This window comes from Fomitopsis serialis, assembly GCF_022376445.1.
Source record: "Fomitopsis serialis strain Sig1Antser10 chromosome Unknown B0H18scaffold_4, whole genome shotgun sequence".
NCBI lineage: Eukaryota > Fungi > Basidiomycota > Agaricomycetes > Polyporales > Fomitopsidaceae > Fomitopsis > Fomitopsis serialis.
The window spans coordinates 332,619-347,174 of NW_025954964.1; the positions used below are offsets into that span (position 1 = coordinate 332,619).

Sequence of the window (14,556 nt, forward strand, 5' to 3'; positions counted from 1 at the left end):
GGCGCGTTGCTGGTTGAGGCTTACGTCAGCAGACGAACACGCGGGGGAGGGCCGTGGTTGGGTCAGTGTCTGGCGTCGAGCTGAGCGTCGTCGTGAGCAGCAGCCTTCTGTCCTCGTCTGTCCCGCTCGTCCGCTCGCTTCCTGCCCCTCCGTCTCTCCTTCAGCCCCGACCAGGCCAAGGTATACCCCTTCTTCACCCCTCCGTGTATGCCTCAACGCCGCAGATGAGACGCAAACTCCCCACTACCCTCGTCTCCACCGCCCTCTGTATATTCTGTGCCCATGTCGCGTCCGCTTCGCTCCCCCAGGTCGATTTCGACCGCATGGGCGCGGTAGCCCTCACTGGCGCGTTCGCAGGGCTCGGTATCTCTGACAGCTCGTCCGTCGCTACCTCATTTGACTCTTCCACCGCGACGCTACTTTCTCGCGCACCCGACGGCGCCCTCACGCCTCTTGGTTCTACGAACGAGGGTGGCAGCATACTAGCCGGCTGTGCCCTCAACGATGTCTTCTACTTTGGCGGCAACTTTTCCTCCATCAACGGTACATCCGCAAGCTACATCGCCTCGTACACCGCGTCCTCAGACTCCCTCGCATCCCTCGGCTCCAATGGACCCAATGGCCCGGTGCACGCCCTGTACTGTGACGCGAGCAACAACGACGTGTGGGTCGGTGGCAAGTTCACGTCGCCCGCGAGCTCTGTCGCGCTGTGGAACACGAAGTCATCGCAGTGGTCGTCTCCGCCCTTCGGCGGGTTGTTAGGCGCCTCCGCCGAGGTTCTCGCCATCAATACCAACTCATCTGCATCCAGCCTTCTTTTCGCGGGCTCGTTCACGGTATCGTATGGCAATTCCACCATCAACAGCACTAACAACCCCAACGTACCGTTCTCTCCCGGCGCATCCCCGTTCTCGTCCTCCCTCGTGCCGATCGGGCTGCAAAATGCTCAGATCGTTGCACAGCCCGCATCGACGCAGTCTGGGTTCAACGACATAGAGAACATCCTCTGCCCGGCTGGAGCTGACGGTGCTGGCAATACTTGGTTGGCAGCGGATGGACAGACAGCCGTCATCACGGCTCGGGCGTTCTCCTCGCTGTCCGCCAGAGGTATCCGCCTGGGTAATACCTTCGTTGATGGGCGAGGTACCACTGCTTTCACGTACGTGCCCATTCAAGCAACGCGTGCGACTGACTGACTCTCGCTTCGACAACTAGCCTTACCACGATTCCGGACAACACGGTCCAGACGCTATCCTACCTTGATCCAACCACCGGCCAGAATCAGACATGCAACGACGCCTGTCCTTTGTTGTCCAACTCGTCTATCCTCTACCAGGACTTCTTGTTCACCAGCAGCCTCGACATCACGGGCTTCCAGCTGCAGTTGACTGAGTGGCAGGGGGCGGGAGCCGGGCTGCATCTCATGCAGCTGCTATCGTCTGGCGCGTACGCGTCCGCCATCGCGTCGAATAACACACAATCGTGTTATGCGCCTGGCTCGTCCAACGTGACTTTCACAGGCTCGTGGACCGAGAAGCAGGCGACGACCAGTATCCCCGGTACCGTCCAGACCGTACTGGTGTCTGACGTTGCTGTGGGGACGTCCGCCTCATCCGGCCCTAGCGTGACCTGGATGCCATACGTCTCTGCGTCGGGCACCTATGATGTGTACATGATTGTCCCGGGCTGCACCGACTTCCAAGATTGTCCCTTGCGCACGAGCGTCGCAGTCACTGTCTTCCCTGGCTCCGGTTACCAACCCTGGGTATCCACGATCGCGCAGACGAACACCGATGATCAGTCCACCCTCATCTACAGTGGTCCCGTTGTACCGTCGTCGCCCGACTTCGAGATGACCATCGAGATGACCCTGGCGGACAGTCCTACCGGTTCTGGCGAGAATGGCCAGTACGAATTGGTCGCAGGCAGTGTCGAGTTGGTACTCACGAGCGCCAACATTACCGCGAACACCACTGGGAGCGGAAGCGGAACCTCTTCCGCCTCAGCGAACTCGTTCGGATTCTTCGAGTGGCCGCTGTCGTCCTCAGCCGCGTCGTCTACTGTCAGCGCGCAGGTAGCTGTGCCTACTTCCTCGGAGACGTCTCTTGACCGGATCGGCGTGGACTTGCTCAGTGCGCTTGGAGGCGCTACGAGCCTCACGTCCAAGGCGCCCGTGGTTTCGGCCGTCGTGCAGCACTCGTCTGGCGCTGTCTTCATTGGAGGCACATTCACACTCACGTCGGGATCCGCATCGGGCGCATCGAACATCGTCGCTTACAAAAATGGCGCGCTTGCGGCGCTGTCGCAAAATGGTCTGAATGGACCGGTGACAAGCCTCGCCGTGGATGGGGACACACTCTTCGTCGGTGGCTCGTTCACCGATACGTCCTCTGCGTCGAATGGTGCACTCGCTGGCGTGGCGTCGTACAGCATCGGAAGCAACTCGTGGTCTTCGTATCGTCTGGCCTGAATGGTGCCGTCGCGAGCATTGACTACGTCGGCAGCCTACTCCTTGTCGCGGGCAACTTCAGTGCGCTGAAAACGACCAGTGCGAATGCCGCGGTGGACCAGGTCTCTGGGTTCGCTGCTTGGGAGACCGCCAACAGCACTTGGGTCAACACCGGAGGCTACTTGATCGGCAGTATGACTTTCGTAGGCAATGACACTTCTTCGTCTGGCGGTGAGTTCGTCGCTGGCAACGTGCAGGCATCCCTTCAGATCGGCGCCACGGGCCTGGTGATGGTTCAGAACGGTGGGAATGGCGAGCCGGAGCTGTCTCCTCTTGGTGTGCAGTTGGCTGGCAACTCCACGTCCGCAAGCACGACTGCCAGCCTGTCCAGACGCCGATATGCCCCGTCCACCGTTCAACATGGCTGCCGAGGGTCGACGTCTTCAAGCGCATGTTCGACAAGAGGGCAACCGCGGCTATACTTGCGCCGCTGCCTGCTGCACCTGCCTCCCCTGCCCCTGCCGTGTTCGCCGGTGCGTTCTGGACGAACAGCAGCAACTCTAACCAGGAGGTCATAGTCATCGGCGGTAACTTCTCGTACACATCTGGTGGCTCGACCTACGAGAACGTTGCCGTCTACGACAACAGCACCGACACGATCACACCGCTGCAGGGCAACCAGATCAACGGGACCGTGCGCTCGTTGCTAGTCCAGGGTGACAAACTCTTCCTCGGCGGTGAGTTCACTCTGGAAGGCTCGAACGCGAATGGGTTTGCTATCTACGACCTTGCGGAGCAGACCTGGGATATGTCTGGGGTGCCTGCGCTCTCGTCGAGCTCTGGCTCCAACGTGCTCGTGCGCTCAATCACTACATCGCCGTCGCAGTCGGACGTCATTATTGTTGCGGGGAGCTTCTCGCAGGCTGGGTCGACGGCGTGCAGAGCGATCTGCTCATACGCCTATGACAAGGAGCAGTGGAACGCGCTTGGGAACGGCATTCAAGGTGAAGTTGCGTCTGTCGCTTATACTGAGGTACGTCTTTCAACGGTTCGACCGCCGGTGCTGTAGGTTGATCGGATTGAGTCTGCAGAGCAACCAGGACGTCATTGTCGCTGCGGGTTCAATCGCACTTGCAGACAATACCGCGGCGAATGTGGCCTATACACCATCTCGAACTCGACGTGGTCGGCTCTTGGGGATGCCAGCAACCTTCCAGGGCCGGTGACAGCGGTAGCTGTGAACGATGGCAATTCAAGCAGCATCTTTGCTGCTGGACGAGCTTCTGATAATTCATCCGCATTCTTGTACTCTTGGGATGGACAGAGCTGGTCGAGCGTCGGTGAGTATCCTGATGAACTGTGTCGACTAGGTATCTTACGTTCGTCTTCACAGGTGCAACGCTGGATGCCGCAACTGACGTCACGCAGCTGCTGATGGTTCCGCTCCAAAACACCCACACTCGAATGCGGTGATCCAATCCGACCGTGTCCTGATGATGTCCGGTGCTCTCACTGACTCGTCGTTCGGGAACGCATCGGCGGCTCTGTTCGACGGGCAGTCTTTATTCCCTATATCATCACCGCGTCGGCCTCTGGGTCCGCAGGGTTGTTGTACGGGCTCATCCACTCATATTCAACATTCAGTTTCGCGCAGAAGCGTAAGTTGTTTATGCCTGAGTGTCTTTCCGTAACACTCATGACTGATACGTGTCGTTTCTTAGATACCTTGCTGTTGGAATTGTGATCCTCATCTCCATCGCAATTGCGGCTGGTATTGTCTTCCTCCTCGCATTGATCGGTATTCTCTGGACGCTGTTCTCTCGCCGAGACGACAAGATCAAGCTTGACGGTGGCGCGGCTGACGATGACGATGACTCATCGCACCGTCCGTCCTCGCTACTAGAGCACATCAATGCTGCCACACGTGCGACGGTCCTCGGCGAGACCGCGTTCGGCCCACATGCAGAGAAGGAGGCGACCGCGGGTGCAGCAGCAACAGAAAGCGACCCATTCCAGCCGGATGCGGACAATTACATGCGTGCAGAAACGCCGTCGGATGCCATCGCTGCTGGCACAATGGCCGGTGAAGACATGCTTCGTCCCGCTCACGCTCGATACTCGTTCGATGGTGGAGGTGAAGGCGAACTACCCTTGTCAGCTGGACAGGAAATTGAAATTCTTGACGATGGGGATGCTGCGTATGTATTATGCCACGTTCTACTTCGTGTTATGCGCTTACACATTTCTACACAGATGGTGGTATGCACGAGATGTGCGGTCGGGACATGAAGGGGTCGTACCTGCGGCATATGTTTACTGAGTCATGATATTATCTCTTGATTTGTATCTGGATTTTTGCTGTCGTCACGCACTGAAACGATGTTGTGGATACCCGTGGTGGCGGACGATGGACGTCTCACAGACTTTCTCGTTCGGTCCACGCTCTCGTACCCTTCGGTTGTCGTATCTCTATAGCCCCCTACACTACTTACTAGACTACTCAGGTTTGAATACAGCGGACCGCGTCATGTCTGCATGTCTCAATTCATGCTCACTGCAATATAGCATAAGCATTTGTGTGATTGAACAGGCCATCGGGTGTGTGAAGCTTACCTGGAGCAGAGGATCCCTGAAATGCTTCTGGGAATTGTGGATGAATCCAACTTTGGTCTTGAAGTCCTCCCTCCGTCGCTGATCCCTGAATTCCCGAACATGTCGGCCAGCCTCTCGAGCCTCTCCCCTGTTCCTCGCCTTGACGACCTCCGTGCCCGTACCGAAAGCACCGTAACCACCCTTCCTCGGCACAAGAGCCGAGTGCTTGTCATCAAGCAGGCGGCGAACAAGGGCAGCACCGGAATTGGGATCTTCGGGTTTGCCTCCGCGCGGGAACCTTGTAAAAGATTGTGCATAGTAGCGACGCATGCTACGATGCCCGATGCGCGCGCCTGAAGGCAGGACCAGCTCATATTCGGTGTCGCCGTAGGCAAGCTGGTTTCGGGGACACCCTCCGAGTCGGAGTCGGACTCGCTTGCTGACTCGTCGACGACTTCATCCGCCTCTGCACCGTCGTCCTCCAATCCTCCCATTCCTCGTCCTCGACTTCAGAGCCGGATGCGTCCTCGTTGCTAGTGGTGCGCTTCGCCTTTTTGCGTCGTTCTTTCTGGGCCTCAGGATACGACGCCGAGAAGTCGTAGAAGTCGGAAATCTCGAGGCGATCGTCCTCAGTGTCGTAGGCGATCTTGCAGTGTCCTTGTCCAGCATGTGCTTCCGGACGGCATCCAGCGTGCGGAATTCACGACCCTTGCCGTTGCAGTGTATGCAGACGTTGCCGACGGCGATCTTCTCGCCGAGATAGGAGATGAGGCCCGAGATGTCACGAGGTACTCTGCGTCGGGGATGAAGAAGGAATGCGCGACGGACATATGCGTCAGGTTGCCTTCAAGGGAGGAAGCGGACTCTGTGCAGAAAGGCACTGAGTAGAGGATATACGCGAGCGAGCGGCCGCATCTTTTCGTCGATGTTTGGTTGACTGCTCCTCGAGGCTTCCGCATCTACTGTCAATGCACGGATTGGGAGGTTCGGGAGATGCATATCGACGTCTTTGCTGGTGCTCGCTGGTGTTGAAGTTCAGGACTTCCTGAGAGTTTACGTCGGCAGAGGGTACTGTATCCTCCTGGGCTCGGCTGTTTCTTCGGCTTCGAAATGGACTTGAGCTCATTCTCCTTGTGTTTCCGAGAGCTCAGTGAGAGCGGTACGCATTCTCAGTAGTGTATGCTTTCCTGAACTGGATGAGCAATTGACAAAGTATGGTAATGCATAGATGCTGACCCGCAAGTTCGCAAGTCATGCCTTTGGAAGATGTGTGACGGCGGTCTCTGTCCGTCTCTCTATGACCTTCTGGTTGAAGGTGGCCCGCTGACAGGAGGGAGACCTGCGACACGTCTCTTCATATTATACCGGTGGTGATCAGACTTGTAATGCTCCCCTATATAGGATAAGGTTCAGTCGGGGAAAGTAAACAGTGAGGAAATACATACTCTGGTCTTCGGCAGAATAAAACGCGATGCTGCACGAAAGACAGGTAAAAAGCGAGCCATTGTGCTGCTGTTCTGCTGCCTCCATGTCGCTGTGATCTATGAGGGCCGTGGTGTCGTGGATGGAGGAAAGTTGGGTGAGGACAAGTGAGGCAGGGAAGGACTCAGTGGACGGAAGCGAGATCACGATCAGTCAGCGAGATCTGGCGAGAGATCCATCTTATCTTATCTCTGAGGGTGACTCGAACGGAAATGCGAGCGAGGATGGCTCTCGTGCCCGATGCAGGGCCTCAGGCTCGCGTTCAACTTTCGTTACTGCTCCCTGTCGCGTCCATACTCAGCATGGCTTCCGGAACATATCTCAACTGGCCGGCTGCCAAAGTGCGCCAGGAGTTCTTCAACTACTTCCAGTCCAAGGACCACACATTCGTACCCTCCTCATCCACCATTCCTTATGACGACCCTACGCTGCTCTTCGCGAATGCGGGCATGAATCAGGTGTGGGGAGCGATCCTCATGCAACGGCAGTTACTAATCAATCCGATAGTACAAATCCATCTTCCTTGGCACTGTGGATCCCCAGTCCGAGCTTGCGAGATTGAAGCGTGCCTTCAACAGTCAGAAGTGTATTCGCGCAGGGGGAAAGCACAATGGTGCGCCGCACACAGAATAACAGTGTGTGATCACTCACCCTTGTGCAGATCTGGACGACGTTGGCAAGGACTCGTATCACCATACGTTCTTCGAGATGCTGGGCAACTGGTCCTTCGGGGATTACTTCAAGGTATGTACGAACCATGACGCAAAAACGTATGCACTCAAGAGAGCATCCACAGAAAGAAGCAATTGCATATTCTTGGGAGCTCTTGACGGGATCTACAAGTTGCCCAAGGACCAGCTGTATGTCACGTACTTCGAAGGTGACCCCAAGAATGGTCTGGCACCCGACACTGAGGCGCGTCAGTATTGGCTCGATGAAGGCGTGGCAGAGGATCACATTCTCCCGGGGAATGCAAAGGATAACTTCTGGGGTAGGTGACTTCTGATTCGGGACCTTCTGTCTGCTAAAGTAGGCTAGAAATGGGCGCCACTGGTCCGTGTGGGCCGTGTAGGTATGTCGGAATATTCTTTGATCTCGCCAATGAGGTACTCACAACTCGTAGTGAGATTCATTTTGATCGCATTGGGGGCCGTAACGCTGCGCATTTGGTCAACCAAGACGACCCAGATGTGCTCGAGATCTGGAACAACGTCTTCATTCAATTCAATCGCGAGGAGGATGCCTCGCTAAGGTCGCTCCCTTCCAAGCACGTCGACACCGGTATGGGCTTCGAACGGCTCGTCTCCGTCATTCAAAACAAGCGCTCCAACTACGACACTGATGTTTTCTCGCCGATCTTTGCGAAGATCCAGGAGTTGACGGGCGTGCGCCCATATCAGGGCAAATTTGGTGATGAGGATGAGGAGGGCATTGACACGGCGTACCGGGTTGTCGCGGACCACGTCAGGACGCTTACATTTGCACTCAGCGACGGTGGCGTTCCCAATAACATCGGCCGCGGCTACGTCCTTAGGAGAATCCTCCGAAGAGGCTGTCGGTACGCCCGCAAGAAGCTTGGCGTGCAGATTGGTTCCTTCTTCTCGTCGTTGATGCCCGCTGTTGTTGAGCAACTCGGTGACACCTTCCCGGAGATCACGCGCAGAACGGAGGAGATCAAGAGATTCTGGATGAGGAAGAGGAGTCGTTCTCGCGTACTCTGGATCGGGGAGAGAAGATGTTTGATGTCTATGCGGCAAGGCGAAGCAGACTGGTCTGAAGCAACTCTCGGGCCGGGATGTATGGCGGTTGTATGACACGTATGGCTTCCCCGTCGACCTCACGCGCCTGATGGCGGAGGAGCTTGGTCTGGACATCAACAACGAGGAGTTTGAGGCGGCACAAGCGCACTCGAAGGAGGCGAGCAAAGCCAATCAGAAGAAAGGCGACAAGGACACCGTGAAACTTGACGTTCACGACATCGCCAACCTGGAGAAGACACTCAGCATCCCCAAGACCGACGACACTGCAAAGTATCGTAAGTACATCCTGTATGATTGCTGTACGGTACTGACATATGCTTCCTTGCCTCAGAGCTCGGCAATATCACTGCTCGCGTCCTGTCAATATACTCAAACAAGACCATCGTCGACTCGACCGCATCAATACCTGAAGACACCAACTTCGGCATCCTCCTCGACAGGACCAGCTTCTACGCGGAATCCGGTGGACAGGAGTATGACACTGGTAGCATCGTCATCGACGGCGTGGCAGAGTTTGAAGTGTCGAACGTGCAGGTCTTCAGTGGCTATGTCTTGCACATCGGCCACATGAAGTATGGGACACTCAAGCTTGGCGACGAAGTCGTCTCTAGCTATGATGAGGTATGTGGCATGACACAATCCGCTCATTGCAGTCTGTTAAAGGCGCTGCTAGCTCCGACGTTGGCCCCTGCGAAATAACCACACCGCAACGCACATCCTCAACTACTGCCTTCGTGAGGTTCTGGTGATCACGTCGACCAAAAGGGTTCCTTGGTCGCACCCACCAAGCTCCGCTTCGACTTCTCGCACAAGGCACAGATCGCGCCAACGGAACTGTCCAAGATCGAGTCCATGGGCAAGGACTGGATCACCCGGAACGTCAAGGTGTTCAGCAAAGAGGTTGCCTTGAAGACAGCGCAAGAGATCTCCGGCCTGCGCGCTGTCTTCGGCGAGTCGTACCCCGACCCCGTACGGGTGGTGCGCTGGAGTTCTCCGTGAGGAGATGACGAGCGACCTGCACAGCCCGAAGTGGCGGTCTACGAGCGTCGAGCTGTGCGGCGGAACGTGAGCAGCCAAACGAGCTTCATGGTATCGTCTAACTTTGTGATGATTGTACAGTCATGTCGCGAGGACGGGCGAGATCAAGACTTCGTGTGACAGAAGAGTCGGGTATTGCCAAGGGCATCCGGCGTATCACTGCAGTCACCGGGCACGAGGCTGCAGAAGCTCGAAGGGTCGCAGACGCCATGACCGCGAGGTTGAACCACTGGAAAGCATGTCCGGCTCAGAAAGGACGCTGGTTTGAAGAGCTTCACTTTGGTACGTAGACGAGCACTAGTCCCGTTGATCTACGGTTTTGACAGTCCTTGTAGGAGCTTGGCCAGGCTGACATCTCCGTTCTCCGGAAAGCTGAGCTCCGGGATCGTCTGGCAACGGTGCGCAAGGCGTTCGACAAGGAGACAAAGGAGAAGGAGGCCAAGGCTAACAAGGCCGTACGTCGTCCGATAATCTACTAGCTAACACCCACTCATTACTGTCTCATCGCAGGCTAAGGATGCCGTCCAGGAGTACTTCCAGAACAACAAGGACTCGGAGGCTTACATCGCGATCGTTGACAACGCGAAGGTCTTGTCCAACATTGTTCACGAAGGCAGGAAGCTTGGCAAGACGATCTATGTGATGAGTCCCGATCCGTCGAGTGGGAAGGTTGCGCACGTCAACTTCGTGTCTGAGGCGGCCAAAGCGAAGGGCCTCGATGCTCACCAGTGGGCTGCTACCGTGACGGAGCTTATTGGGGGCAAGGTAGGTTGTGTAGGTCACCTTCGTTGGACGAGACTGATTTGTGTTTGGCAGGCCGGAGGAAAGGCGGATAGCGCGCAAGGTTCCGGTGTCAACGTTGATAAGACTGAGGATGCGCTCGAGGCTGCTCGGAACTATTTCGTAAAACAGACGGGATTGACGGTATAATACGTAGAGAAGGGTATGGAACAATGCCATGTACACTATAGAGACAATTGCTGCAATCAATTTGAAGGCACTGAACAGGATACACTAGTGATACAGCTTGAAGAGTAAAGCGTATTCAAGCTCCTTGAATCACTATGTTTGAGCAGTGACTTCATAACCAACAAGACAAATGCCCTCACCATACTCCATGGGCCAAACCATGCCGATCACTCTACCTCATTTGATCACCATCTTCGGAGCTATCGTGGTCATCATCCCCCAGTCCATTCGTTTGGAGAGAATCCGTGACCACTACGGCCGGTTTCTGTGCTTTGCCAGCGACGACACGTCTCCATTTGGGGCGCTCCAATTCAGTAATGGGCAACCTCCGGAAGGTCTTTCGTCCTACGAGCCGAAAGAGCGGTGTGAACGCGGCCTCGCTGCCCCTCAGCACGCCACTCTTGAAGTCGCCGCCGTCTGCGGTATGTATCCACTCGGCCTCCTCCGAGGCATGAACAGAACGCTGATGCGCTTCGCCTTCTAAGCTTATCTTTACGGCGCGTTCCTGCTTAGGAGCGAGGAGACGGGCGTAGGAGCCACAGGAGTAAAGCTCGCTAACCAAGAGGTGTTTTTTCTTGAAAGCAGTAGAGTAGACGAGGTCTTTGAGGTTTCCAGCAGGGGAAAGATGGGTGTATCGCGCATTGAGCATGACGAGGATCGCGCCGTGGCTACGCTTGACGGTGAATGTTTTCTTCATCGTCACCTTGTGAAGCCAGGCTGCACCTCTGTGAGGTGATGCTCAGATGTCATGGGCAGACGTCAATGAGGGTCGCTGACGACGTACATCTCGTTGGTTGTGCTCTCTCGTACTTCATCGACGTCAGAGGAGACAATGCACCGGATGTTATCTTCTGGGCCGGGGAGCTCGACAATGCCAAACTCTTGTGCCCATAATCCGTCGAAGATGTTGCCCTCGCGCGCGAAGGAACCGTCGCCTTGAAGGTGACCATAGTCCCCGACCTGTAAGACAGGAAGGCAGTGATTCAGTCCGCGATATATGGGGTGAATCAGTGGGTAGCCGCTCACCCGCACCAATCGCGCAGGATCCCAGCTCGCGTAATAGTTACTGTTCTGGTGGATAAGGGAAACATAGGTCAGCTCAGGGTTCGGTGTCCGAAACATGCCGTTTAGCTTCGTGCAGAAGGTCAGCGTGAGGTGTTCGGCGCGGATGGTGTCCTGGTTCAGACAGACCAGTGGCGAGTATCGTACGGGCGGCGCAAGTGCGGTCTGACTGTGAACTTTGACTTTGACTTCGACATGTCTCTTACGCGTGTATCGAGACACACAGCGGCAATCTCCCCAAAATGACATGATTTCTCGGAGCCTGGTAGCGGTACTCACACTTGAATGACCATTGAGACTGCGAGTATTACGAATTGGATAGCTTGAGTAGAGATGAGAGCAGCCACATGCGTGGCGACTCAGAGTAAGCACCCATGGGCCCAGATGACGAGAGGGTTGCATAGTACGTAGTCCGTGGATGGAAAATCCACGACGGACTTGCTAGAGCACAAACATCATTTCACTGAGTCGAGTCGAGGGCGATATGAGTGCAAGAGCATCAGTGGCGGCGGTCAAGTACACACTGTACATGAAGAGTTCGAAGCAATGGAGTGCACAACAAGCGCTCGTGGGTGAGCGCCTGTGTACTGCCATATCGGGCCGAAGCACGGGACCTTACGCCTCGCCTTCCTGCGATCGTCCTCACCGTTGGGCACAACCTCGGCGTCCTCAAGCACACCTGGTGAGTATGCCACGCTGCTGTACACTGCCGAAACGCTGTCCTGGGCCTTCTGGAGCGGATTGACACCTTTGAAGGGGTGCTGCATGCCTCAGGAGGCTGGATGGCGTCCCGTCTGTTTGGATGCAGGGCGGCAGATTGCTGACTGTGTCATCTCGTTCAGTACGGCCGTCTACTCTCGCCGACAACCACCATGTCTCTCGTCGTCCCGGAAGCCCACACGCAATTCCAGGTGCGACTATCAGAGAGGATATAGCGAGATATAGCACCTGACAGCTTGTTTCAGCACATCTTGCGTCTCCTGAACACCAATGTCGACGGTAAACGCAAGATCATGTATGCCCTGACGGAGATCAAGGGTGTTGGTCGTCGTTACTCCAACATTGCATGCAAAAAGGCCGATGTTGACCTCAACAAGCGGTGCGTAGTATCATGACTACCATTTCCTCAATCTGCATGGCTCATGTCCTCGTAGGGCTGGTGAGCTCAACTCGGACGAGCTCGAGCGTCTTGTTACCATCCTCCAAAACCCACTCAGTTCAAGATTCCCACATGGTTCCTGAACAGGCAGCGGGACATCGTCGATGGCAAGAACTCGCAGATTCTCTCGAACGCCGTGGATTCGAAGATGCGTGACGACCTCGAGAGGCTGAAGAAGATCCGGGCGCACCGTGGTCTCCGGCATTTCTGGGGTCTCCGTGTGCGTGGCCAGCACACCAAGACTACGGGTGCGTATGCGATGTCGGGAGGTGTCGCTTTTGCTCATTCGCTGTGACAGGCCGTCGCGGCAAGACCGTCGGTGTGTCGAAGAAGCGTGGTTAAACGCTTTTCTGGAGGAGGGTCGTACGTACATGGCCTTTTTGCTGGCATCCACGACATTATGTCATTCATACGTCTACATGTATCATGCGATATATGGAGCATTCCGCACGACATGGCTGATGGTTCGTCTGGGTCTAATTCTTCTTGTTGGTCCTCGTACTTACGGTGAGTACGGTGGGTTGATGAAAATGTGAGCGCTTGAGTCACGTGACCGTGCTGGAAAGTTCGTGCGGTCTCGTGCAGTGCTCGAAAGGACGCGATGGGTCGGTGGCGCGCGTCCAGACCGTTAAGTACTACCCCATCGTCGCCCTCGCCGTCATCCTCACCCCGTCCGCCTTGCTTTCCGAATTTTACTGCACAACACAAGTCGACGATGACAACCTGGGCATACCACCCAACTCCCACCCCTGGTTCCGCGAGCCCTCCCTGAAGCGCAAAACACTGGAGGACGACGACATCTCTGTCGTCGAGTTTCCCCAGACGCGGCCCGTGGCGCAGCGTCCAAAACGTCGCAGGTGCGACAATATCGAGCATGGGCTCGCACAGATGACGCTGAACCGTTCCTCGGTCTCACCGCCACCGCCTCCATCGAGGTTCAACCCGATTGTCGAGCTGCCGCCTGCGGCTCAAGTACCTCAAAATTCGTACTATGAGTCTATGGCGCATGCTCCATCAGTTCAGGAGACGATGCCACCTCTGTTGATGAGCGTGCCGTCGCCCGTGGTCCTCCCTGGTTCCGTCGAGGAGCCCGCGTCCCCTGAACAGACGAGGGATGTGCCGGACGTGCGAATGAAGATACCCTCTTGGTACGAGGTGGAGAAGGACCGTGAGTTGCTCCTCGTTGCACGCCATATAAGCTGCACTCACCCACCCAGCAGGCATCGTCATCACAGATTTGGAGGACTCTGATACGGAAGACCAGGAGGAGAGGAAGGGTTCTCGCGCGGACGCAGAGTACACCGTGTCTACTGCGCTCCTCGACCGTTTACCCATACATGCGCCGTCCTTGCCCCCGCCTAGCTCAGACTCGGATCCCAGTAAGGCACTCGTGCTGTTCAGACCGCTCGTCGTCGCGAGTGCCGCCGAGCGAGAGACAGATGCATCACCAGGGGATGGAAGGCAGGACGATATGGAGTCGGATGCACCGACGATGGATTTGGACACACCAATGGATGTAGACGATGCCATGGACATTGAACCACTATAGCAATTCATAATACAAGCTTATCGAACGAGCACGATTGAACGAAAGAACGACAGAGTCATAGACAACGAGAGCGAATCAACGCTGAGGGTGTATTTCCTACGAGGACGGTATTAGAAGACGGCAAGGCTCTAACAGACGGTCGGCGAACGAGTCTAAACATAGATGCAGAAATAGCAACCGAGATGGCCACAAAAGCAGATCGACAGGGGATACATGAAAGCGGAGGGTGTTGTACAGCATGAAAGACGAATTCATCTTCTTGACGACTCGGGACCCGTACCGTAGCGCATAAGATCTCCAGCGCGCGACTGCAGGTCCCCCTTGAGCGACCCGGATATGCCCATCACATTGCGATCGTCAGGATACAACCGCTCCACGTTGTTCACATACGATGGTGGTGGCGCGCATGCGCGTGCGGGTGAGGGACATGGTGCATCTGCATGTATGGCGCGCGGAGGTTGATCGAAGACGACGAGGCGGGTCCCGGCTGCGAGAT

The 14,556-nt window shown here is 56.0% G+C and overlaps 5 protein-coding genes across 5 annotated transcripts; 4 read left to right on the forward strand and 1 right to left on the reverse strand.

Moving 5' to 3' along the window:
- The first annotated feature begins 78 nt into the window (after positions 1–78).
- B0H18DRAFT_975678 (cortical protein marker for cell polarity-domain-containing protein) lies at positions 79–5,085 on the forward strand. Its single transcript, XM_048044096.1, has 9 exons — positions 79–1,159; positions 1,216–2,454; positions 2,487–2,855; positions 2,882–3,482; positions 3,541–3,631; positions 3,667–3,789; positions 3,843–3,918; positions 4,171–4,647; positions 4,703–5,085. Exons 1-9 carry the CDS (start codon positions 225–227, stop codon positions 4,767–4,769), a joined length of 3,978 nt encoding a protein of 1,325 aa, XP_047899033.1. The 5' UTR covers positions 79–224; the 3' UTR covers positions 4,770–5,085.
- A 1,740-nt stretch (positions 5,086–6,825) lies between these two features.
- On the forward strand, positions 6,826–10,251 carry B0H18DRAFT_1082214 (tRNA synthetases class II (A)-domain-containing protein; the record flags this gene model as incomplete). The annotated part of the gene is made up of 17 exons (XM_048031499.1): positions 6,826–6,981; positions 7,031–7,136; positions 7,185–7,271; positions 7,347–7,514; positions 7,562–7,595; positions 7,647–8,158; positions 8,203–8,267; positions 8,291–8,558; positions 8,615–8,904; positions 8,957–9,028; positions 9,049–9,261; positions 9,284–9,348; positions 9,431–9,541; positions 9,573–9,603; positions 9,657–9,776; positions 9,832–10,086; positions 10,138–10,251. 17 exons carry the CDS (start codon positions 6,826–6,828, stop codon positions 10,249–10,251), a joined length of 2,667 nt encoding a protein of 888 aa, XP_047899034.1.
- Positions 10,252–10,328: 77 nt separating this feature from the next.
- Positions 10,329–11,599, reverse strand: B0H18DRAFT_412544 (uncharacterized protein). The gene is made up of 4 exons (XM_048037974.1): positions 11,317–11,599; positions 11,075–11,250; positions 10,431–11,015; positions 10,329–10,374 (listed from the first exon to the last, which is right to left on the reverse strand). Exons 1-3 carry the CDS (start codon positions 11,410–11,412, stop codon positions 10,463–10,465), a joined length of 825 nt encoding a protein of 274 aa, XP_047899035.1. The 5' UTR covers positions 11,413–11,599; the 3' UTR covers positions 10,329–10,374; positions 10,431–10,462.
- A 625-nt stretch (positions 11,600–12,224) lies between these two features.
- Positions 12,225–12,806, forward strand: B0H18DRAFT_1082215 (40S ribosomal protein S18; the record flags this gene model as incomplete). The annotated part of the gene is made up of 4 exons (XM_048031500.1): positions 12,225–12,263; positions 12,318–12,451; positions 12,507–12,543; positions 12,570–12,806. 4 exons carry the CDS (start codon positions 12,225–12,227, stop codon positions 12,804–12,806), a joined length of 447 nt encoding a protein of 148 aa, XP_047899036.1.
- Positions 12,807–12,965: 159 nt separating this feature from the next.
- Positions 12,966–14,060, forward strand: B0H18DRAFT_1114158 (uncharacterized protein; the record flags this gene model as incomplete). The annotated part of the gene is made up of 3 exons (XM_048033076.1): positions 12,966–13,018; positions 13,078–13,679; positions 13,732–14,060. The coding sequence occupies 3 exons, from the start codon at positions 12,966–12,968 to the stop codon at positions 14,058–14,060; spliced, it is 984 nt and encodes a 327-aa protein (XP_047899037.1).
- Positions 14,061–14,556: the final 496 nt, after the last annotated feature.

Bases quoted from the DNA above. Each gene is read 5' to 3' on its own strand.
- B0H18DRAFT_975678 (XM_048044096.1), top strand. From the start codon at position 225: ATGAGACGCAAACTCCCCACTACCCTCGTCTCCACCGCCCTCTGTATA. The intron at 1,160-1,215 runs GTACGTGCCCAT...TTCGACAACTAG, and splicing joins CGAGGTACCACTGCTTTCAC to CCTTACCACGATTCCGGACA. The intron at 2,856-2,881 runs GTCCACCGTTCA...ATGGCTGCCGAG, and splicing joins TCCAGACGCCGATATGCCCC to GGTCGACGTCTTCAAGCGCA.
- B0H18DRAFT_412544 (XM_048037974.1), bottom strand. From the start codon at position 11,412: ATGTTTCGGACACCGAACCCTGAGCTGACCTATGTTTCCCTTATCCAC. The intron at 11,251-11,316 runs GTGAGCGGCTAC...CCTGTCTTACAG, and splicing joins ATCCTGCGCGATTGGTGCGG to GTCGGGGACTATGGTCACCT. The intron at 11,016-11,074 runs GTACGTCGTCAG...ATCACCTCACAG, and splicing joins GAGAGCACAACCAACGAGAT to AGGTGCAGCCTGGCTTCACA.